Raw genomic sequence first — 26,959 nt, forward strand, 5'->3', positions numbered from 1 at the left:
CCAAAAGAACAACTCAAAACCAGAATACATTAGCCTGATGCCTCAAGCTTTCCTAACAGATGCTTTTGCTAATTCAAGCAAAAGCCCTTGCCCAAAGTATGCTTCAGTAGTAGCAACGAAGTACTTTAAAAACTTGTAATTCCACAGAGTCAAGCAAGACTACTTAGGGAGCTCAAGGTTAAGGATCCTTCCACTCAAGTACTGTTTTTTTCCCCCAAGATCTCCATAGATTTTTCTGGCATTGCTACCTCCAGTTTCTGGACTGGACAGGCATACTCTACTAATTTATATCTAGCAAATTACTGCATACTAGGGCTTAGTGACAGGCCCGGACTGCCCAAGCAAATATACATAAACCTAGAAAAAAGGCCCCTCGTTCCTGAGACAGTAAACAAACCTTGTAAGACTGGGAAACCTACATGCCCGAGGACAAATATAAATGTTCTTGCAAACAGACAACACAAACAGAAAAAGAGAGTATTTAAACACCTTCTAAAAAAACAACAGAGAGCACCTGTGTGATTGAAAAAGCTAAAGCCTAGAAGGAAAAAAGCAATTTTTCCTTCAACCAGAGCAGACTGAAAAAACTGAGAAGGAATACTCGATGCCTTTGATGCAGCGTGTGAAAAGGACCACATGAAAATGCTTTTACAATTTCAAACAAAGATAGCATACACACACTTAACCAAGAATCACATACAGGAAAGCATTTAGGAAAAAGTTCCTATTGTCAGAATTTCAAATTTGCAAAACTGAACATAACCAGAGCAATACCATTCTCACTAGAAACCCAGCAGGCACAGCCAATGCCCAGTGAACTGCAGTTAGGCCACAGCAGAGCTATCTTCTGTGTCTGTAAGCACAGCTTACCAGACCATAATACCAACTCCACTGTTACTCAAGCAGCATTTACAGGTCCAATACAATGACAGCCTTCACCTGCAAGCAGACAACGTACTAAGTTTAAAGCTGCCACAATCATCACTGGAGAACTTTCTCCACAAATTCGTGAAAAATCTATTTCAAAAGCACTTAATGCAACAGAAACGTTACCTTGCAGCCTGCAAATACAAGTACATAGGAAGCTGGAAATAGTTTCTGTCAGTTCAAAAGCAGCTTAAAAGATGGAGTTTTGTGGAAGAACATCAATAAAGTGGTACCTGAACAACACCTGATTACAGCTAGTCATTAGTGATTGCCTCCCACAGGACGCTGGAGAGTTACAGTTAGTCAACTATAACCATGACCCATTCCCACCACAACAGAAACCTCCTCTACAGGCGTTCATCAACTTGTAGACAAATGCAGTCTTGGTCAGGGTACAGCACTGCAAAGGATGTTTTAATGTGAACAAGGGAGAAGAATTTTTTTCTCTACAAATTTCATTTTTTTTCTGTCACTTCCCAGTAGACCACTTACTGGCACACTCCCCTGGGAACATTTTCAGCTTCGCAGTATACTACTTCAGCTCCCCAGAGTGGCTGCAAAATGGGGAGTGGAGGGATGCAAAGGCAAAGAATGAACCCTTCAAAAATGCATGCAATCTTCATGCAGATAGTTTTTTAGGGTACCCCATAACCAAATGATGATGTCTGCCCATACATGTCCAGGTATTATATTGCTGGTGATAGAAGTAGTTCTATTTTCTGGGCTCTGTTCTACAGAGCACGCACCAGGCATTGTGATCTTCTGAACAGATGCACATTAACACCCTCTGGCTTGTGTGGAAATTCAACAGGGGCAGGCAATTTTTGCTACTGTATAGAAAGGATACAGCACTCAAGATAGGGGAGAAAGAAGAAACCCAGGTGGATCAGCATCTGAATTGTAAAACAATAAATTGGCAACCTATTTCACCATACATATAAAGCTAGAAAACGTAAAGCAACTTCTCTATTTCCTTCCTGAAATACTTTGTTCAAAGGGAGAAAGAATGAAAAACAAAACTGGAAACAATGTAAAAGGATTATATGCCTGAGAAGATTTGAGACTGCGCTTTGCAACCAGGTTACAAGAAGTACAGGAGATGGAGTGAATCAGGATAAAATCCCTACATTAGCTGCGATTAACAGTTCTCTGCATCAATAGAACAGTACCTTTGTATTATATTCGGAAGTATGAATCACAGGACAGGTGAAACAGACCGTATCTTATGAGTATAAACGTGTCCTTTAGTAAGTATAGAGTTTTGAAAGCTGGTGGTGTTGGTTTGGGGTTTTTTTACTTAGAGAAATAATTTTTAAAGGTATTTATGAATATCAAGGGCTTTGATATTCCTCATAAATCTGCATAATCATATGTTAATTTATAAAATTGAACTGACCAGGTTTTTTTCCACTAATGAAATGCATCACTTCAAAACTTTTATTTCAACATTCATCCAAAATAATTGCACTGTATATTATTCAGCTTATATGCAAATTGGCCAAGTTCTGCATCTGTTTCATTTGTTAACATTTTACTTCTACTCTTAACTTTTATTTTACACTATAAAATTCCAAGTACTATAATACAAGACTGAAATATTAGCACTGAAATCCTGTTTCATTGACTGTGAGGGGACAACAGACGGATGTCTACATTTAAAGTATCCAATTCTACTATAACCTGAAATATAGGGAATGTGACATTATTCCAAAACTCTTTTTCTCTCTTCTGTAACGTTACCTTCAAGAAATATGCAGAAGGCTATGGTCTGATTTTCTCTTTTAGCTAACTGTGAGAAAGAGAAGGGCTCACAAAATGGCAAACGAGTAACGCGATATAGGGGAATAAATAGTCAGTAGGAAAAGGAAAAGGAATTTTTTTTTATTAGAGGATTTTAATCTTACCGTGCTACAACTAAAAACTGGTCAATCTGACGGTCAGTAAGGGGGCTATCTGGATCCCATACTTTTACTTCCAGCTTTGCCTGTTCTCTGTCATCTAATTCTCCTGTCAAAAGGTAGATGGGACAAAACACTTATTACTCACAATGTTTTTCTCTGTGTATTTCTTGTACTATGTTTAAGAGAGACATTGTACATTTTTAAAAACACACACACACAGAGTACTTAACAATCAGCAGTTATCCATTTAAATTCCAAAATACAGCATCAGTAAAATACATTATCTTCCCTTGACAACAGCATTTCAAGTTAAGGAGGCATTCTTAGGAGGCGCAGTATTAAAGAACTTTAATAAAATGTGATTATAAACTTGAAACCATAACCTAAGCAACCAGTGGTTTCTTTAAATTGCTTCTCAACTATATCAAAGTTACCGTTTCACTTAAGCCATACTAAAATTAATTTTACACTTAACCAGCTTTAGCAATTAAATTCTATCCAATTTGTATTCTATGCCCCCAAAACAAAAATCATAAAAAAAATACTGCCTACTACATTTAATTATTTTTTCACCTCTTGCTCTTAGCCACTACATTATCTGTATTGTTAACACAAATCATACTATTAAAATTGGTATGTATGTTGAGTAGTTATATCCTCTTATAAAATAATATATAAGGCTACAGCACAAGAAAGTTACTATATACTACATCATCATTTCCCAACTTCATTTGTCTGAACGGAACAATTTGTGTACATGCACCTGGCTGAAACAATGGTGGCGGTTTCCAAAATTTAAATTGTTCTGTGTTCGTTACTACATGAGTATGACATTTGTACTGTTTGGAAGAACAGTGAAGTGTGAAGACACTACAATGATTCATGTTTATACAGAAGCCTAAATCTTGTCTTTACTACACCAGTAACTTCTACTGCAAAATGAGAAACATTACAAAGGCACCACATTTTCTACTAGTAGAGAAGATCTACCTGTGGAATGTGGCCAACACATTTGTGGCAACGATGTATGACAACAGCAAAGTTATACCAAGGAACGACAATGAGTTTTTTAGAATATAAGCATGTTCTTCCTTCAGTGAATATGTGAAAAATTCCAGCATTTAGTTGGCTGCCGGTACTTGTCTCTGACTTTTATGAGCTACTACAAGAATACAAATCTGTTCTCAAATACAGCCATTCCATTTCCTTTGAAAATCTGGGCTGTGTAGGTACCTCTCTGAGCACACGGAAGATCATTTTATCTGTACTTGTTAAAACTTCGTGAAAACAGCAAGTCTATAAACACGCACAGTTATCATCAAGGCATGAAATAACCTGTACACTTGAAAGAGTCTGGAAGCAGACTGCAAACCAAACACTGGCTCTTCCAAAATCTGATCATATATGGTGAGTCTCTCTAGCACATTCATTCTGGAAGGAAATGAGAATGTGGTATGTATTTATCCTTACCAAATACACAAGTTAGAACTGCACCGTGCTGCCTGGCTAATGTTTTAGGAACAAATTTCACAGTCACATTCTCAGAAAAACCCAGTAAGCTACTTTCTTCTGATACGCAGGCAATAAAGAATTCCCTGCCTAATGGGACTTCTACTTAAGCTAATTCAAATCCAGTACTAGAGACAAACTGTTAATTTCTGGCAGCCTTGAGGACGACTTTAGGTCTGTAAACTTATTTACTGGACTACACAACTGTCAATACATTAATTTTTTCTATCTGTGACTGACACATTGTGGGTCATGTTCTACATTTTACAATCCATCTCCGAGCACCTAATTTCAATTTGTTAATATATAGTTTTTAAGTATCTTTAATGTTAGTTAACTATTTCAGACATCATATCCTGGAAATCATAACACTACTCAGGCAGGGTATACTTCTCACAAAGACAGAACATCATAAAACCACAACACAGGTATTCAGCCAAAACATGTCACTCTCCTGAATCAAGTTTGCAAAAATATTACAAAAATTGCAATACTACACATCTTACTTCAATTAGAGGTAATTTTTGCTACTAGAAAACGTTGTAAATCTTGATAAAGGTAAATCTGAAATATTGCCAAACAGTATTTTAATGGTAGTAGACATAAATACCATATGAGCAACGAAACACTAAAAGAATCCAAATACATCTAATGTAATATTTGCAATATTAAATATTACTGCAACAATGGTAGACAGAGAGGTTTCCAGAAGATATGTGGTATCTGCCAAACCGCACTTTAAAAAACCGCTTCATTCTTAATTTTCCACTTAAATGGCAGGATATTATCACTTAAACAGGAAGAAAAGTAACCTAAACAGATCAAATCATGGAGGCAGTCAAGTGGTGCTGTAGAGATCTTTGAAAAGTTGATTTCAGGGATAAAAATTCTGTTTACTTCCTTTGAATGTGCTGAAAGAATCAGTATAAGAGGATCACACAAGATAAACTGATATTTTTTACAGAGGTCTCCTTTCAAAATAGTAATCCTAAACCCCACCCCACCCCGTTTTCCTTGAGCTGTCTGTCCTTAGTTATGCCTGTACCTTAACTATAGGTTTTTTAACATAGCAAACCCCTTAAGACTAGGATGCAATTTCTCTGCTAACACCACTACATTTATTTTTTATATCGTTGAATGTGACACAGAAATGTAAGACATTCAAAATGAACAGGTATCAAAGTTGCCACATTATTAATTCTTTATATTGCAAATTCCAGGACATAAACCGAACTTTCAACATTTTCAGTGTTGCATCTGGAAGGGTTCTCAGGTCCTGGTTTTACAAGTGTTACCTTCCCTCACCACCAATAACATACCAATTACAGCTTCTGAGAAGCGCTAGATTATTTTTTTGAATGGTACAACACACCAGTGTATCCAATTTATTTTGAGTGCTGCTTATGATTTTATTATAGCCAATATAATCCTGAAGATTAATTTTACTGGAAAATATTAGTAGATGGCCGGAAATATGCCTGGTTTTCTCCTTATCAATCATTCAATACCTTACTTCTCATAGTTATCTTCTAATAAAAAGTAAAATATTTCTTTTCTTAAAAAAAAAAAATAAAGAAAAAATTAAGTTTTGCATTTCAGTTAGTTATTCTAAACAAAGGAGAGCATGATAAAGTCCCCAGAAAAGTGTAAGAAACCAAATGCAATTTTTAACTGAATGTAATTAAGATGAACTACAAGAAACAAAAGCCCTACTTAGTCTTTCAGACTTGACTTCCTCCAGATAAATATACCCAAGGTAATTAGTACATTAGATTCAGCATAATTCTATGTTCTCCTTATATCCAACTAGAAAAAAAAAACTTGCAATATGAACTATTAAAATTTTTCTGAGAGTGCAGCTGTTTTAATTTTACAGATATGTAACAGTGTAGCAATATAGTATCCATTTAAGAAACTGAAATATGAAATCTGTAAGAGCTGGATTTTTAAAATATGGTTTTCAGGTAGACAATGCCAACTCTGCTTTTAATGACAAACAATTGATAAGGTACCTGACTGAAAAATAGCCAGGAGAACAGTTTTTAGAGATGCCACTTTTGTCAGGTACAATGTCTTATTTTTATATTTTGCACAATGAACACTATTTTACAAAATATCTTTTTATTCTCTTTTTCAAAAAGTAATTTAGCAGTCACTTCAATCCAAACTCATAAATGCAAAACAGAGGTACCAGCTGCTGGATCCTTAATCACATGGGACAGAAAATCTGTAGTTGTGATTTTTTGGTCACAGCAAGGCAGCAGACATATCCATGGACAGCAGATGGACACCACACCAATACTTTGTACTGCAGAGTTCCTCCTACCATGAAAATTCATTCACAGCTTGATACAATCTCTTGCAATCAGCTAGCAGGTTTGACTCATGCATCAATTACCCACTCACTAGATACCTAAGCACATAAACATGAAGGCATTTGCAGATGCTTATATTCTTAATACTTTGCATGTATCTAAGAAGTAAATTCAGTATCTTCGTCTTTGTGTTTCAGTTTTGTGCCTGTGAAACAGGAATACCCCTTAGCTACATTGCAAGGATGGGGAAGAGAGGTACTTGTCAGTTTTTATCTTCCCTTAGCCCAGTTCAGCATGCAACACAGTGAAATTCCTGTTACCAAAATACACGACCAGATTTAGTGGATACAGCATTCAGCAGGTTTTCGCCAGAACTCTTTGGCAATAGAATACTAACTGCAGGTAATCTTTAATGCCTTTCTAACACAGCTTCATGTGCTAGATAACACTGTAAAAATAGGCAACTAATCACTGAAAATGAGGTTTCAAACCATGAACCACCTTCTCATGCTGCTATTTCAACTGTTTCCTCTAACTTACAGATGAGAAAAATAGCACCACATTGGATTTTCTCATACTGTCTAGGGATGAATAAAGTTCCACATACTAAGTTTGTCTGTCTGAAGTAAAATCTCAGCTTTCTCCTTCAATGCAAAGTTCATTAGTTGCCCTCTAAAACAGCTAAAACAGTCAGCATATTCATACCGCATAAAATGAATTATACATTTATACAGAGAGCTTAATTATCACAAGCTTTTGGCAAACAACCAATTGTGGAGGAATGTACATCTTAACTGAGAAAGCAGGTTACAAAACATTGAATTGCCACTGGGAAAATAAGTTTTACATTAGGTATAGGAGGAAAGACATCTTTCAGGTGGATGTACAAACTTTATCTAATGGCACTTAATGAGTTCAATTCTGCATAATTGAAATTGTGGTAAACTGGGAGCTGACTGCTGGTCTTAACTAACAGAAATTACAACTCTCTCACCATAAAAGCTCTGCAGACATAGAATTCTTATAACTCAATTTTTATTTATTTTTTTAATGATTTTTGATTCCCACCAGTACTGATAATCAAAAATCATCCAGAAAAAAAGTTCAAGAACCTACACTCAACTCTACAAAAAATAAAACTGAGTTATGTGCAAATAACTTCTCTGATTCAATTAACATGAGAAAGTTTAGATTATTTCAAAAGTGTAGGCAAAAGGAACATTATGTTTACCTTTCAACTGCAGAAAATTCCCACCCTTAGCTTGCCTGACAGCTGTATATTCAAGATTTCAATTAGTCATTCAGATAAGGAGTGTATGTTTAAACAAATCTTATGGTAAAACTGCATTTATGAACACAATGCATTTATGAAGACTAGAAATGAAGGACTATATAAAGACTACATGTATAGACACTACAAATGAAAGGTAACAGGTGATACAAACCCATCATGTCTACAGCAATTTAAACTGCTACTGAGCATTTTCTAAGCCAATAAAACATGCACAGTCCAATTGCCTCTTATCCTCTGGAGCTCTAGTCTATAAAAAAAATAAAATTCATTCTTCACTTGAAAAATCCCTTTTGAATTAAAACTGCCTCAAACTCCAATGACCTTAGAGCTGTCTCAGTGCTCTGCCTTACAGTGCTCATAAATCAATCAGTGGTGATCAAAAGACAAGACCTCACAAAGCACTCAAAAGAGCTTTAATTCATTATGTATTAAATTCCTAGAAATAAAAAGAATTACAATTGGGCTCAAAATAAACTAAATCATAACCACGCAGTAACAACCAACTTCTCCATTATGCTTCATCAAGAATGGCTGCCTTATGGGAATGTCCTTCACTGGAAGAAAGGAACAAACTAGGTTGCCTCTTCCTTAAAACCCTGCAGAACAGTAGATAAAATGTACTTCCACAAACTGGAGAACACAGAGGCGTAATGCCCTAAAATCACACCATTCCTCACTTTATAGCCCTTACATTAAGTCACATTTAGGTAGAATCCCCACTGTCACAGAAATAAAATAATAAAAAGTCAGCCCTTTCATTGTACCTTTTTATGGCAAATCTAAAGGCAGTGACGTAAATTAATATACTGTATAAAACTACAAGGTCACCTGCAGTTCAAAGGCAAGGGTAAGTATTCAACTATTGAAAAGGTACCTGAAAATTCACTTTTATTTTGGAATTATCTTATTGTACTCCTTTGGTATCTGTGAATAAATCTGAACAATGCGACCTGCACCAAGATACTCCATCCCCTCACCTCCAGTTTTAGATGATGTTTTGGTTGTTAGACACTGTGCAGTAGTCAACTCCTATTCCAATCTGAATACAGACAGACTGCAACAGTGTTTCTTATTTCTTGAAATAACAACACATGAGGTAACACAGTTTTCAGGAATACACAGAGTCATTTACACTGTGCTTAAATAATTAACAGTACCACATTACATGTGAATATTAGCAGTATTTAGAACCCTTGTTTTAGAAAGGGGGATACCACAATGCAGAGACACTGCGTTCTTCAAAAAGACCCCACTAAATTAAAATGAAATTTCTGGTCCTGCAATTTAAAAAACAAAATAAACCTTCATGTTATCAACATGCAAAATTCCCTGGGACTACAGTATTCAAAAGATAAATAGGACTATTCATCTGCATAAATTTAAACAAAACACCATGTGGAGAAGAACTTTTCCTTCAGGGTGAAATGTATTTTGACTTACTGAAGTACAAAAGCCACATTTCATCTGCATCTGACACCTGTTTTTCATATTCTACAGAATAAATTTCAAAGAAAACTCAGACTTCAGGTAAAACAGCAAAGAAAACAAAAATCTGAACTTACAGTAAGCCCGTTTAGGCAAAGTCACTGAGGCAGGAAAAAACCAGTGAGGTCAATTAAACACTAAGATGTTGCTGCTTAAAAAGTGACTGAAGTGCTCACTGCGATACATTATTTGGGATAATAAGTATATACACGGCTCACAATAAATAGCTCGATCCTTCATAAGACTGGCTACCCGACAGAACTCATTTAGTATTTGAGCAACCTCAGCCAAGGCTCTATAGCTATTATTAACAAAATCTTTCCGATTATATACATACAGCAACCATGGAAAACCTTCCACACCAACAATGCAGCATGAACGATTCATGCTGCAGTGCAATCAGAAGGCAGAAGAGGAGACAGCCACTTTAACCATTTCCTTCGAGTTGTTGAAAAATAGGAGGTTCACAAACACAGGAATGAGAACAGATGCCTAAGCCTCCTCAAGAACCTGAAGACAGCAGGAAATCACGGCTCTTTTGTTATGAGAACTATAAATCTCCAACTGACTTCTCTTCAAGCATAAAGCAAACCTGAGAAAGCTAAACCTGCCTCCACAATCTGGGGCAGGGACAAGGGGAAAAAGCAAACAAACCACTCCAACAATCCCCAAGCAGAACAACCCACATACCTCAACTGCTGAGACAGTTTTTATAAGCTCTAATTGCCTAACTCTTCCAACTTGCCATCTAACCGTTAAGATAGAAGTTGTGAATGAAATAAGACTTGAAGCTCTGAAATTTCCATTACCACGTAATATTAGTATATTCTAAGTATAGTAAGTATGTAAGGAATAAAAGAACCAGCTTAATCTACGTAACTGCTTGCTCGATCAAAATTATACATGCACTTATTACCTCAATTATTTGTACCAAAAGGCAGCAAATATTTTTAAATAACATTACTGAAAAGAATTCATAAAACACTATGTTTATAATGCAAAGCTTCCAATAAATATGGGAGTATTGCGTACCATAAAGTAACAGAACAGATGCCTCCTCATGAGATTACGGTTGGGTTTCACTATTCTAAAACACATTTTTCATACATTAAATGAAAATAAACATTTAGCGTATAAGGGAAGCATTTAATGAACCAGAAAATACAATACAGTAAATCTAAGCATCCAAAACTTTTATAATGTTAAAAATCCAAACAGTATGTAGATGAGTTTCTTATCTGTCTCTTTACTTGTAACCGCATTTAAGCTAAAATCTGGCAATTCCAAAATTCCCAAACATTAAGAGGCTTGAACTTCAAGTTTAATAGTTTCCATCTGATGTGTCAGGTCTACTAAAACAAATGCTCTTACAACTGAGTTGCAGTAAGAAGCACAAAAACAGAGAAGACATTAGGAAACATCTCTAAAGGAATTCTTTCTTTTTCAAAGCAGAGAAAAGTTTTAGAAGTTTTCTTCTAAAGAAAAAAAAAAAGCTTTGTTCTGTGTACATCATCCAAAATTTACAGAAATGGAACTGAATGCACAGCAAGTGCTACTTCTAGGTGCTCTCTGGGTATTTTCAGGTGTGCAGGAGGGACTCTGGGTTTTTATACAGATACTTTGAATATAGCTTGTAATTTTATTTACTAAAAAGTAAAAAAAAAAAAAAAAAAAGCAAGCTTTGAACAGAATATTTTTCCTACGGGCTGCTGCTTCGTCCATTTCAGAAACTCTAGTTCCTCTTCCTCACTATGTCTTAGTAAGAGGGTAGTCCTCTTCCTTGCCAATTCCAAACTCTGTACTTCTTTAAATGACCACAGAGTACCTAATTGTGTTAGATCTCTGCTCCATAAAGAACTCCCCAGAACATAGTGCCCTTCTTTTAAATCCAGATAAAAAGAGATAAGCAGCACTGCACAAGCAACAAGACTGCAGCTAAGAGGGGACCATTTGCACAAGAAAAATTCCATGCAGCAGTACACAGCCATCCCTGTAACAGCCCCTCTAAAATGTAATTTAATTTAAGATTTTAATTAGCCCTCCTGGCCAATTAAAACAGGGCTTTGCAAACTGTTTGCCATTTCTGGTAGCAGGACTCAGTCAGGACCAGCAACCAGCTCTCTAGACAAACCTTGAAATGTAATCAATCCCCGCAACACCTGTCAGCCTCCTGATGCTTGTCTCCTTCCGTATACCTCTGCACGGAGACAAAAATCTCATTTCCCACTAACTGCAAACCAACCCTAACCCTTCATGCATCCATCATCACATTTCCCACTCTGACATGCCTGTTTTGCCCAGTGATCTCGAGGTCCATATGACTTCCTCAGCACTCAGAATCCTTACAGCAGGCACTATGAGCAGGGCCAGATGAGCTGACAGAAGCTTCTGCCACATAGAGGCAATTAATTAGCAATAAAACATTCTTCCCAGGCACTTTCCACTGTTCAGGTAAGTGTGCGCACACTGGTATTTGTGAATAGCTGCCACTCCTGACGCTGCCCAGGATAACACAGGGTGGGAATCTCTGTGCGCTCAAAGACACCCTTCAAACACCTGAACAACTTAAGACAGGTAGGAAAAGTTCAGAAGTTAACTCCCTCTACTATATACTTTCAAGCTGGTGGTTTTGGGCTAAATCTCAGAAATTACGCCATGTTTTTACAAGAGAAACAAAAATTTTAAAGGTTAATAGTTGCACTGTTAACTGAATCACATTGTGCATATGTTACACTTTTTCTTATACTGCAGCACCATAATCTAATTATACTCAAGAGTTTCTGGTAGGTATTAATGCTGTTAGCTTAACATTGATGTTTGCACTTCCTAACCTCCGGGTGTTCCTTTTATTTTTAGACTGAGATTTGCTAAAAGCTCAACATATTGTCTCAAGCCTTTATGGAAAAGTCAGCTGAAACGGAACACGCTAATGGCAACGTCTGAACACATACAAAGAAGTTACCTACTACACAGAACATCACTGGAGGGAAGGTGACTGAGTAGCAGTTTGAGGTTTCTCTTGCAACTTCTCTTAAATATGACTGTAGGTAGGCACAGAATAAAAGATGTGCCTTAAGACCATCTTTGAAGCATAGTGTTTTGATTAAAAACTTTAAAAGTTTTTGATTAAAAAAATTTAAAAAAGCCTGTACACTCACATGGCTGTTTAATAAGAGGTAAACTGCCAGTCCCAACTCTTTCTGTACAGATAAAATGATAATAACAACTTGCTCAAAGCGAAACTATGAAGGTTTTTTTTGTGGTTTGGGGGTTTTAATTTTGTTTTTTGAATATTTTTTAGGTTGACCAAGTACAGGAGGTGGATGCACCAGACAGCAGCTTCTGGCCATCATATGCTGAGAATCAGGTACCTTGCTCCTGGACTTGCAGAGTAGGGATGCTTGAAACAGGATACTCTGTCCAAATGCACACTTTCATCCTCCGAGATAAACCTTTTTATTATTGCTTTGTACTGAAGGTCAAAATGTTAACCCACAGTGGAAACAGAGTTGAAAATAAACAACTGCTGTATTCACAGAATAAGCAGCTGGAGAATGGATTGTTAAAAGGAGAGAAAGGACCTTCTTTAGTATCATACTAGCCAGAATTAGAGACAATGCTGTAGAATCAGTCTCCTGTTCTCCAGTGTAGCACAAGCATCTAAAAAGATGCTCAAAGTCTTTAAAGTAGAGTCTAGAAAGACTGGAGCACTTGGCACTGGGGGGAGAAGGGAGGTTTTCACACAACTGTAATATGATTCAAATCTGACAACCTTGATCACAGTTTTATTCCCAAAGATGTTCATAACAAAAGTCACAGAAGACTGCTGAAAAATCTGGTTTGGTCTTTCTCCAAAGTTACAGTCTTCAATAACTGTGTAATCTAAGCAATTTAGCTAAACCACTACAAACAAAAGCAGATAAATAAACAAGACTTGGGCATTTTCAAAAAGTTAATCTTTGTTTATATTTGGTTACTGCAATTCTGTAAAGGATTTATGATTCCACGTATCTCAAAGTGGAAAAACAGCTGGATCTAGGACACTTCATTATGTATCTTGATTTTAATAAACCTTTTAGTCTTTTAAAAAGTAAAAAATATTTTCATTTCAAAGACTAAAGAGAAATATGAAGTTACCCAGTTCACCCATGCCATGAGACAAGGCGGGGGACAGACACACAAGGTATGCTGTATTATCCAAAGTTTGGCTTACACACCCATTTCGGATTTCGGACTATGTTTTAGCCAAGGACAGAAAAATGATAATATCAATGCAAGGAAAAAAAATATAAATCTATTATGACCAAAAAAAAAAGCATAAAAATTGCATATAGTTCTCCAATAAACTAACAACAAAAAAAAGACAGTAATCCAGACAGACAGAACATAAATTACCACAGTATAGAGAAAATGCAAGCAATTTGAATTTGTAATCTACTAGAATAAATCAGAGTGTCTACATCAAAATAATTTAATGTTTATAAAAGATATGGAACGGCTTTCACAGTTCAATGAACTTTTTTCATTTTTCAGCCACTTTGTGACTGGTCTTCTGAAAGCTAATCTGAACTGACATGTCTTCAGCCATTTGAATTGGATTTATTGTCCAGTAACTTTTAAAATAAAATAAATGATGGTGTGTAAATCTGTGATTTTTCTAAATCTTTTTTTTTTAAGAAAATGCTTTGGGGATTTTCTGTAAATATAAAATACACCTACTACAACCTTCAAAAACGTATACTTCCTTTACATTAAAGGACAAATTTTATGTGGTAATAAAAGTTCACAACACTTTCTATTACGTAGTAATATTACACGTCATAAAACCTAATTTTTCCTCAAGTGATGACTAACTGACTCAAAGTTGTCTAAATTCTTTTAATTTAAGGTGGTTGCTCTAGGTTTTTAGCTTTATGTCGTCATGCAGAGATTGTTAGCTGGTTTTAAACTTATTTTAAGATTCAGAAATCTTCACAGAATTCCGCATTTTCCAAGCATATCTGATTTATTCTATTGATTCTAAACATTGTTTAGATTTGTTTGAGTGAATGAAAAGGCTTGACAGTGAATGAATTAACTTCCAGGCTGTCAGCTTACATAAAGACACAGTAACAGCTGAATCATCTTTTTCTTTTCCTTGGAGGTCAGAAGGCTACAGAAACATTCAGATAACAATCAGTCAAAACTACAGTAATTCAGGTATTTTTATCCTCCTAAACCAAACTTTTTTTTTTCCACCAGCCACTGGAAATAAGTGCAGATTAATCCAACTGAACTGCCACAGAACGCTCTGCATATCAATGTATCTTTGGTTTGTGGGCAACTTGGTGTTTCTGAACCTTAATAACTAACATACTATTAACGCCTACCAAGGACAGCAAGAAGACTACACCACTTACTGCACTTTGGGGATTACTGGGGCGTGAGAAAAACAAGACAGCAACACACAGTGAAATCTTGTCTTCATGACATAAGAGAAAGATCTCTCAACTGAATCAAGGATTTAACTCAGAAAGTTCAGCTCCAGAAAACCTTGCCAACTTTTCATACACACGGAATTTAATTTTAGAAAAAAATGAAGTAAGTAAAACTTCCATGGGAAAAACATTTAATTTATATGTAGTATTCACTATTCCATACTTAGGCTCTGTCTTTAGAAATTTAAATAGCAGAACTCAGTAGGAAAAGACTTGCTGCGTAGCAGACAAACCCAGCTCATTCTGAAAACTCAACAATTCAACCAACTACTTCAGAAGCACATCAGTACTTCCCGGCTACCTGAAAAACACATTGAGACAGTCATTTTCTCTTAGTCCACTGGGAAGCTTTCCTCTTGAGCATATGAACATCTACGTAATTATTTGTTCCTCTGTGACAGGCACATTTTACAGCAAGAATCTCAGCGTATCATGTTCTAGACACAAACTTGTTCTGAAATAAGTCTGCACACCTTGTAAACAAATCCGGAAAAGATTTCCTAGAGTTTATTTCTGGTTATTAAAAGAAAAGTCAGAGTAATAATGCAGATAAGCTGCAAAATGTCATCCATTATAAAAGAATCTGCCACTTGCTAGAAATCAAATCATTCTTGTTTTATAGTTTATTTAATAAGCTTTGTAGAAATAACATTAATTTTGTATGAAACAAAGTACAGTAGGAAAAAAGCAGCCTACGACAACAGAAAACACACCATTTAAGATTACAGATCCGTATTTGGGGCATTCAGAATCCTTTTGACTTATTGCAAGTAATATTCCTGTCACACAACCTTTTCTTATTAAGGAATAAATACCAAGCGTCTTGAAAATTGTATCTATGTTTAGATAATCCTCAGGAAACTGTCTTGTTAGCACTCATTGTAAAGTGCACATTTCCCTGACAAAACCAGCTTATTTTGAAATTTACTAAGTAAACACAATCGCAAATGTAACACGACATAGCTGCTCATGCTTCCTAAATAACATCCAAACAATAAATAAATATTGTATTTGAAATTCTGTTTAAAAGAATAAAGTTCCTACGCAGCAAAAGACTAAGGCACAGGTAGTTGTGCTAGATTATAAATAAAATTTAAATAATACCAGTGATTTTTAAAGATATATCAAGGCTTGAAACATTTGTTTCAGTCCTGCTACAAAACAGAGAAGATGCTTTGATGGAAGCCAATATTTTCAAACAAGATGACACAAAGATACACATTCCCTATGCAGAGTCTGTTTTAAAAGGGCAAGAAAGAATATATTTTTCGTTTCTTTTGTTATTATGTTATTATTCTACAAACAAGTTGGTCCTCAACATCTTATTTCCATGAGGCCTATATCAAAGAACTAACCAAGGGTACAATTAAATAAGCAAACATTAAATGCCTAACTTGTGTTATGCACAAACTGGAAATGGACAATGTCTTTGCAATAGCTATTAATGTATATTTTCTTTCCTCATAGTATCTACTGCTATTTGTCCATTTTCTAAGACCTACTATCTTACTTTCTCTGCCTCTATGCCAATTAGTTTAGTTCAGAAAGTCGCCATAAGTAATAATAAAAGATGAGGATTATTTTATTTTATTTTTACTAATCAAAGATCGTATATTTACCTTCTGCAAGCATGTCCGGTACATCTGCTTGGTATCTAGGCCCCACTCTGATTTCGCCCTTGTCTGCTAAAAGTGTTTTCAGTGATGGATCATACACCAATGAATAAAAAAAAGTATCCTAAGAAAAGAAGACATATTTGCAACAGCATAATGATTTTTAAAATTAGGTTTGTAAACCTTTTTATCACCTTCCATTTGAAAATTATTACAGTAACCCCCCCTTGCACACTTTTACAGAGCACAGGATTGGTACATTAATCCTTATTTTAAATAATATAGATGTTCCTCTTTTAAACCGCTAATTGAAGCTTCTCTGATTGCTAGGAGTTATTTCAGAACAGAGCAATAATGAAAAGATTCATACTCAAAAATGTATCAATGGACTTGAAAAAAAGTAATGTTAACTGCTTTCTGAATTTAACATGTTTTCTCTCATAACTAGCTCTATCATACTGACCTTGCATTCTTAAATTAGTCTCAAAAAAGCGTAAACCACTGTCAGGGTCTGAAAAGGTCTTACACAAAACCAGTATTGGCATTACCTGGTACAGCCACCTGAAGTACAGGGCAAGTCCTGTTTTCAGAAACATTTTTACTTTTAAATATGACATGCAGATTTCAGCTAAAAACCACTGTCTGTCTGATGTTATGTTAAGACACTTCAAATAAAAATGTTTATTTCGAAGGGGCTTTTTTCAACACAATTACCTATCAAATACTTGGAGGACTTTGTTCCCCTCTGGTAAAGCCCAGCACCCTAAGTTCCTTTCATGGGAAAGGTGAGGTGATACTTTCTGTACAGGAGAGACATATTTTCTGTACAGAGCCCTTAAAATTAAACTCCTATGCTAAGCTGCCCTCTAAAGAATCCTCTCTATCTCTCCCTGTCCACTGGCTACAGAAGATCCTTCTTTCTAGAACAGCTCTATGGAAAAAAAATAAAAAAAGAAGGATCTAAGGGGGGAAAGGGGAGCCATGTGAATATCCCCCTTAAGTATCCACTACAGGAAAAAGTTCATGTATTTTTCTTTTGTAAGACACCGTATGAATTACTTCAAATTAATTACTTTCTAAATACAACCACATTCACAATAAAAACATTATTTAAGAGTGTCAATTAAGTTTTTATCCAATAACATTTTTTATATCAGTGTTTTCAACATTATTTTTTCTAACTTATCATTCAAAAAAGATTTTTCAAGTATTGCTTACCCATTTATTAAAAATACATCCTTGCAAAAACATAAACCCATCCCAATATCTACTAAAATAGAAGTCACATATTACCTCTTTCTCCAGATAGGACAGCACAGATTCTGTCTCATTCAGAAGTGCAACACTGCATTTTCCCCTACACAAACATAAGGAAGAACTGTTAGTTTGTAAAAAGTACAGATTTTATTAAGTCAAAAAGTTATTTGCAAGAAAATGATCCAGACATACTTCAAAACTTTACATTAGAAATGTAAAAATATTATAAAATATAAAAATAATACAAAACTGCATGTTGCCATACTTTTAGGATACAAAATTACCATCAAAGCAACAAAATTAATAGCTGCACTAACCCAAGCACTCCAGTATATAGCAATTCTGATGACTTGGGAAATAAGTTTCATAAACAGAGAAGCAATGAAGGAACAAGAGGTTCTATGGTAAACAATAAATACACACAGAACTAATAAAAAGGCCTGGATAAATGAAATGTTACCTCTGAGTGACCCACCTCCAGTAAATTCAGTGCCTAATTTGAAAGCATGTAACCCAAACTAGAAACAATATAAGGTTTTACCAATGCCCTGTAAAAATACTTTACTTTTTTGAATGGAATGATTCCTAATAATTAATCACAGAATTTTATTCATCTCTCCTATGGCTACATTAAAATGCTATTTATCATATTTTTGTGCAGGTAGCCGGTAGAAAGCTTCCCGTTATTCAGCAGTGGTACAGACCTGCCCATGTGTAACACGCAGGTAATGCTGCCCATGTGTAACATGCAGGTAATGCAACGGGAGTTTGACCCCACTGCTCCAACCCCCTTCTCTCCCCTCTTCCTCAACCCCTTCTCCCCCAACATTCCTTTGGCCTGAAAATCCTCTGCCTCCAAGTTTTCTGCAAATAATCTGCAGAATTATTTTCAAGAAATGGTACTTTAAAGAAACATACATAGATGCGGATGAAACATGTTAAGTGTGCTGGATCATCTTGCTAGGAACTGTCACTTTTATGCTAACGTTCTCAAGTGAACTACCATTTCATAGTAATATATATTTATTACCCCTTACACGCATTACCTTGTATTTCATACGCCTGAGTTTCATTCAGTTTCTATCCGTCTAGTTGGTGTTTACCGGGAGGTTCCAGTGCCCTTACACACACGGCTATAGGACCTCTGCCCACAACAGCCTTCTCCCTTCTTTTCCCATGGAACAGACCAGCACACAAATACAGAAAAGATAACTGTTTGTAGTGACGTCCTTGACCTAAAGATAACCCCGAAGAAGCTATCGTAAAAAGCGTCATTCTTCAGTGAATACTGAGACTGTTAAGCTCAACCGTAAGCATTAGATGCCAACTGTTAATGAATGATCCTTAAGGAAACATAACCACTGCGCATTAACTCTGCAGCGTAGAAACCTCCTGAATTTCTCTTCCTCTCGGTATCTGTCAGGAGAACCACACCACCAAAAAGAAATGGTGGGAAGGTGAGAGAGAAAAACCCGAGTACAATACACACCCATAGAGGAAAAGACTCCAGCAACAGAGAAGTAGGAAACATTCTCTATACCCAACCATATCTTTGAAAGTTTTTTTGAAGCTTTTGGCCTTGATAATTCCAGAACATTCCCTTCTAACAATTAATTATATGTTGTACCATGAAGTCAGTTTGTCAACTTTATTTTAACGGATTATTTTTTTTTTTTGGTGTTAAAGGCCAAACAGGGGTTTGCCTTTCCAGTTTACTTCTATTCCATATACCTCTAGTCTGCTCTCTCTCCACTACAGCATACCTTTATTTAATTTTTGCAAAGCACTTCTTCACTGTCATTGCAACTGCAAGAGTATTTTACTGACTGACTTTATACCTAATTGCTGGTAACTTAAGAAGTTTCATTTTATTTCATTAAGTGACAAGATTATTTCCCCCACCATGTCTAAGCAAGTGAATTTCTACTGGATGTAACATTTCTTTGTACAGCATTTTAACCAATGGCTGACAGGTAGCATTTTATATGCATATATAATATCTTCACACGCATGGACTTGAGTCTCAAAAAAAGACAATACTAGACATACAGTAGTAGATACCAGACTAAAATGAAAACAAAACAAAACCAAAAAAAGAACACCAAAAAAGCCCCAAAAGAAAAAAAACCACCACAAAACATTTAAAACAGGTAAATTACATAGTTAAAATTTGAAAACATTATCTGTCTTACAGTTATCAGTATGGGTAGTCTAGAAACCTGCAATACATACTATAAATTATTTATAATCTTTACCAAACACATAAAAGCCTACTGTTTATATATTTCCTCTTTCTCTTTTTTCCATCAGAGGAAAATCCTCTCAGCCTATGGCAAATGGTCTACTGGGTTGAACCAGGCACCTAGCTCCATTATATCATCTCCAGCATCTCTCAATCATGGATGCCTAGAAAATAACTTAAGTGAACACAGAGTCTCCAGCTACCACTTTTTACCCTTTCTTCCAATACTAATGATTAAAATGCCCTGGAGAGAAAGTTAATGTGGTTTAAACAACATTATGGCAAGACTTGCAAGCTCTTTCTCAGAGGCATGTATCCAAAACCCCAGTTTCTCTGGATTTAAATACAATATTCTCCTCCTCACAGTGTTTTGCAGTTTCATTCATTAATGTTTTTTTTTAAAACTACAGATAGTTAGGACAGATGCTGTATCAAATAAAGGTAAAAGGATAGAAATCTGACTATTTTAACCTAGAAAGAGGAAAAAAAAAAAAGGGGGGGGAGCTAGCTACCTACAGAGACAAGTCAAGTGAAAGAGAATATACATTATATTTACCAGATTGTAAAATCAGTTACACACCAAAATAAAATTATACTCTCTTTGCAAGACACTAGGATTTCTAAAAGTTTTGAGTATTATTTAGACTAGTAGAGCATAATGCTGTAGTTTCATTGTTCTATTGGTAGTCTCCTGCCTGTAAGGTGCCACAGAACCTAAGCAAACTAAGATAACAACTACAAAGAACTACACAGCTTTTGTGAAATGAAAAAAAAAAACATAATTAAAAAAAATGGAGAGTTGTCTAGTATGTATTCAGATATGAAAACTTCTGCCTCTATCTGACTCTGATTTAAGCTCTGTTCCTCCACCACACAGCATTCCTGACTTAACTGGTATCAACAGTGAGAATTAGTAGTAAATATACTCAGAAAGCCTTGACGGTGTTAAGATTATATACCTGGTTTCGACCTTTTTCTCAAATAAAAAATATTTTACAAAAATTATTTTAATTCCTACAGAATGAGGCAAAATTTATCTTGTATGAATGTTAAAAGAAAGCAAAAGTTTAAGATACAACAGCAAACAAAAAAAAGTTATCTTAGCAAACAAAAAAAAAAGTTATCTTTTATGTCTTCATAATTTAATTCTAATGAGACTAAACTGTCCCTTCAGAATCCTTTCTGCCCTTACATGTACTTTGTATTTAAACTGGTCACAAATAGGAAGTTCTTCAATTGAGCTGACAAGAATACTAACAAAACCTATTATCAGTCAGGAATAAAAAGTAATTTAGAGGTCTCGCAAACAAAGCCTGCCGACATACATGCTTGCAGTATTACCAGCCTCTTACCACATAAACCACCCAGGATTCAACTGATTCCCCTGTCCTAGGAACCAGGGCTACAGCTAATGACTTTCTTTGTTCTTTGAAGTATTAACCATGTGAAAGCAGTTTTCACATCTTACACCTTCCTTCACCCCCATTTGTTAGAAGCTCTTGTCTGCTTGCAAATTTTTCTATGTTTCAGGTGACTCCATCAGCAGGTTGACAATTCCCGATTGCCTTAAGCTAAGGGATGTTTAACAAGGGTTCTTTGTTTGTTAGTTAGGTTTTTCACTGTGGAACAAAGAAAAGGAGAACAAAAAGGACCAGAAAATAAATGGCAGCTTTGTAAGACAATCACAGATAAGACTGTCTTGGACAATTTAATAAGGAGCTCATAAAAATTAATACTCTATATGAGAGCTCAGTTAGCATGCAAGTCCTGAAGGTGAGATTTCAAAGAGTAAGCAGAGGTTGGATCTATTAGGCCTTAAAAACTAAAGGCAAAAAAGCCTTTTTTTGAGTTTGATCCAATGGAGGAATGAAAAACATGTGGGAACATAATTCAGACAAGACCACGACGATGATCAGTATTTAGGAACAGAGAAGTACAGTAAGCTGCCCTTACTTCCAGTGAAGACACACAATGATAACCAGCTCAAGAATTGAAGCTGTATGAAAAAAGCTGTACCAAGGCTATTATATAAGACAACATTATGAAAAGATTTCAATATAGCCTGGTTAAACAACCTAGAGCAAAACACCAAATTCTCCAGACGATGCACTTAATGCATATCGAGGGGGAGGGAAATCAGACTTCTGTCTTCTGTCTGAGTAAGTGTTCTTTAATAACGTTTTTTCTTTAAGAAATCTAAAATATAGTTTCAAAACTTTACAAAATTTAAAAAACAGATGCCAACACTGATCTTTTAAAGCTACCACAATGAATCAAAATCAACAGCAACTGCTGATTTTTTAAAGTCCTTCTTTGTTTCGGCATACTCCCTACCTTTGAAGCAGTGGAAAGTTCTACAATTCCTGTTCTGCTATTCCTTCATGTTTTTACCAGATGAGTAAGACAGCCCACAAGATACAAATCTTATTAAAGTAACGATTTCCTGGGACAGGAGGTAGGCAAACAAAAATTACAGAAAGAAATTACAAAAGAAACAAAACACTTGGCGCCTGTAAACCAGGACAAACCACAGGAGTGGAAAAGGCAACCTCACGGGTATTGTATCATGCCACGTAAGTTTTCTATTGGAATACGGATGCAGCCTGGGTGAGACTGATGCAGTGCAAGAACTCTCAGAACTCACTGATAGGGGTTCCCATCAAGTCAATGCAACATCATACGCATTGGTCATTCAGATACAAGTTGAAGAAAGAAAATAATATATGCGGGCATGAATCCACAGACTTGGAAAATCTGCTATCAACAATTACCAATTGCTCCCCTGTATATGGCAGAATGACGCTGGGTAATCCTGTATAGATACACCAATTGTCTCTTGCTGACCTTCATCAAGAAATGTTCATCTCTCAGTAGAGATTTGGAACACAGAAGCGTGAATCACTAGCTAGACGGTCTGAGAATAAAGTAACAGGAGACAGTTTTAGGAAGTATTATGCTTGTGAGGAAAATCTGATTTGATTTTAACATATGCTGTTACTTCAATGACAACCACAGATTAAACTGTAAAGTAGGTGCATAATGGAGAGGTTTTGTGCAGGAGTAGAACTCAGGAGTAACCTTTCCTGTATTCGGCATAAAGGGAAAGAAGGGGGAAAAAATACTGAGCAGATACTGAACAGAGGAGGACAGAGCTACTTTAAATAAAAAAGCTTTCCTGAACTGCCTTAAATATAGAAGTGTTTTGAAGATCCCCAATCAAACAACCACTCTGAGCCAAGTCTTGATCCCTTACAAGCAGTCTACATTGAAACGATCACCAAACCACAGAGTAGGAACTGTGGAGTCCAAAAAGCTGCTGCTAATTATATGAAATTGATTCCCCGGCTATGGGAAGCCAATACTAAGACTATTAGTGTATTTTAATTTTAAGGGCAGTTTAAGGGGCACAGGATGATGCTGACAGAAACATAGCAAAGTCTTCATAGCAAATTTCAAGTTCTCCAGATTGCAAAGATATTTACAATGGGAGAGCAAGCTATTGTACAACACTAAAAACAAGAAAATAAAAGCATCATCCTAGTGATTTCAGTCTGCAAAAGACCCCTAACTTGAGCCTGACTTCTACAATATTCACTCAATACTTAGAATTGACAGAAGAAAGATCTGCATTGTACTGATTCATTATTAACTGGCTCTAGTTTGGCTGTGCTCATTTACACAGCAGTCCCAAACAAAATAATACTGGGATCTGTGTCTCAAATCTTCCAAACAGTACAAGACTGTGTATCTGTGGCCAAAAGACAGATCAATAAACTTGGTACTATGTAACACACTCTTGCCCAAACAAAATAAAAGACAGAATGCACAGCAAATTCATTTATGTACATCTAAATGAACCAGTAAATGCCTGCCATCTAAACATATGCATAGATCATATGGATGGCCCAGGCTTTTTATGGTGCATGCGGCTTTTAGTAAAAAAAAAAAATATCAGAGTTTTTATCTTAATTAGAGCCGGAGTGCTGATTCTGAGCACTCCAAATTGGTAAGATTTAAAGGCAGTCTCTTGAAGCCACTATGCACAACTATCACGGCTTTAAAAGTAATTTGTAGATAATACTCAAAATTTTTTTGCATATTCTTGTTTCCACCTTTTATATAATTCTCACTGCTGTCTAGTCACAATCTAAAGAGGACAAAGCATTCCCAATGTGAAACAAATTTTAAAAAGACAAAATTAAAGGAGACTTTGCATTCAGTAACAATTTACACAGTTTATATGTTTGAACTACTATATTGTTAGCTGAAGAGCCAAAGCATTCAACTACCAGATACTACCTTAACAGTTGTAGAAAATATTAAGAGGTAAACGTGAGGACCTATGAACTTACACGCATTTTAAACAGGCTTTAACACATTATCACTTAAATCTGGATTTACACTGGTGTTGTTCCAATCAACATTATTGACTGAATCTAGTGTTTGGTCGCTGAAAAGGGTCTGCAAGAAAACACTGCACAGAAAGAACAGCGCACTGAATGGCACGGAGAGAGGTAAATGTTTTCTTGGTCTAGGCACAGTAAAACTGCATGTTTTAGTATCTCAAAATAAGCATAACCGCATAGATACACCTTCTATGAACTACTGTAGGAAAAACAAGTCATTGATATTTTTCCTCTAGGGACTAATGCTCTCAAGTTAAAAAAAAAAAGTTACCTTTTAGCACAGCAGCAACGCATATGTATTGAACAAAAACACGGGAGGCTGTTTAGGAATGATTTTTCATAAATCATTTAGGTTGGAAAAGATTTTTAAGATCATCGAGTCCATTACAGGGTTGCGCAGCTCAGAAGCAATGCACATTACTCCAACTGAACTTATTTGCACCATATGAAAGACTCCTACTTAGTAATGATGTCATTACAGGGAAATCAGTACCAATTTTCAGGTACTTAAGTGACAAACTTCTACTAACAAATATACTTTCTCTTATACTGTTACTAGTATTGGTTATTGATCACATCTGAAAAAAGACTGTGGTCTGTGAATTAAATTTTCAACTGAATTTGTGTAAGAATTTTCCAAATTCTATTGGAAAAGTAAAAAAAAAAAAAAAAAATATAAAAAAGCAGCAGCATGATTCAAAAGTCCCTTTGCTCTAAATGAACTCAGGCCAGAAAAGAAAAATAACTTTCTGAACAATCCAAATCATCAGGTAAGCACATGCCTATGCAAAGTAGATTCACTCCTTATCCAGTCTGATTTATGCCAGAAAATAAATCAGGCTTATAAGGCTCAACATAAGCCTTTAAAAAGTAGCTAAAATTTGTATCATTTATGTATATGTGTGTGTGTGTATATATATGAGGTACGTAAATGCATACACACACACCCTGTATGCCAGAAACTTTTGGTTTGCCAAGAATGCCAGAACTAGAAATCCTGAGGTAATACCACTAAATCCTAAGGTGCCATGGCTTAGAAAGTCACATTTCTTCTACAAAATTGACCCTCCCTATCTGTCCTGAGCTTCAGACCATTTGGTGTGTTTTAAATGAAGGAATCCCACAATCAGAAAGAAACATTTCTCTATACCTTAGTTGTTTGAAATAGCAACACTAGTGAGTCCTGATGAGATTGTGAAGAAGGAATCACTGCATAAAGCAAGCTGTACAATAAAACTGAGTCATTAGGCATGTAATAAGCAATAAATTCCTACAGGCAATTTGTAAGCACAGCATGTTTTCATAAACTGCACATATTTCCCTATTTCTGCTGATTGCTCTGATATGTCTACAAAGTGGTACCAACCAAAGTTACTTGAGTCTACCCAGGAGCGAGGGGATAATTTAAAAAACCCCAAATACAAAAACCAAGCAAACTAAAAAAATAGCCCCCAAAACCCGAACTTTTCCAAAGGAACCCTAAAAACAAAATAAAACCCAAACACCAAACAAATAAAACCAAAAGACACAAAACAAAACAGAAAGACATGGCGTTCTGGACTGCATTGCTGATCAGAATGACGTCAAAAGATAAAGGGAAAAAAGAAGAGTAAATATGTATTAAACTCATACAGGTAACAATTTCATAACCAAGGTAAACCAAGATTCTTAGAGCTTGACACTTTAGAAGTTTAAATACAACTTTTTGTATGCTTACATGTAAAATTAGGCAGAGGCTCCAAATTTCTTGTTAAAAGTTAAAGAACTCTTCTCATGATCAGACTATTTGGAAGCCCTTTAATGTCACACATGCACAGGCATTCTGTAAAAATATTCACCTTCTCCCCTATCATATTAATCAGCTTTTAATAAAATGATCTTAGGTAATCATTGCCTTTAAAAGGCTCATGAAGTTCTTTGTGTGTGGGAATAGGAGTAATAAACTAGGCCAAGAGCATCGTAAGATAGTCTGCAGTTTGTTTTTATAGTTTGTCTGTTTTCTTGGTTTTGCTTTTTTAAAATAAAGGGTATGTATGAGAAGGATTCATTAGTTGGAAAGACCTGAAGATTTCAGAATCAGAGTTCATAAAACTTTTCTGAATTAACGTCACAGGTAAACAGAAAGCTTGAATTTGCTGCTTATGCCAAGCCACAAATAATCCTCTAACAAATGTAAGAAACACTTGGTTCATCCAATGACAGGTTAAATAAGTACTTCCCATTAAAGATTAGGGCATAGATTAGTTATTTGAATAATCTCCATAATGACACACATGTACGTAATTTACACAGTTATGTTGAGTCCAAAAATAAAGCTCAGCAAGAATTTCAGCATCTTGAAATTGTGCCCAAGAAAAGCAAAAAGTACTCACTGAAAACACAGTATCCAGGAAGAAAAAAATAAAAAGTACAAAAATACTGTGGTACCAGAACCCCTGCACTTACAAAAAAGCAGAGTAGTACAAACACATGTAATTAGGAACTGATAAAACTCTCAAGAATATATTAAGTTATCCATCACTTCAAAAATTTT

General features: G+C 35.7%; 1 protein-coding gene across 2 annotated transcripts in view; it reads right to left on the minus strand.

Annotated features, from left to right (window-relative positions):
- Positions 1-26,959, minus strand: part of MTA3 (metastasis associated 1 family member 3) — a 136,698-nt gene that overhangs the window by 81,381 nt on the left and 28,358 nt on the right. For both annotated transcript variants that reach the window (XM_040612034.1, XM_040612033.1), the window contains exons 5-7: positions 17,815-17,878; positions 16,528-16,645; positions 2,832-2,934 (exon numbers count right to left, since the gene is read on the minus strand). In XM_040612034.1, the coding sequence (XP_040467968.1) occupies positions 2,832-2,934; positions 16,528-16,645; positions 17,815-17,878 (285 nt within the window). The remainder of the gene's footprint in view (positions 1-2,831; positions 2,935-16,527; positions 16,646-17,814; positions 17,879-26,959) is intronic.

This window comes from Falco naumanni, chromosome 12, assembly GCF_017639655.2.
Source record: "Falco naumanni isolate bFalNau1 chromosome 12, bFalNau1.pat, whole genome shotgun sequence".
NCBI lineage: Eukaryota > Metazoa > Chordata > Aves > Falconiformes > Falconidae > Falco > Falco naumanni.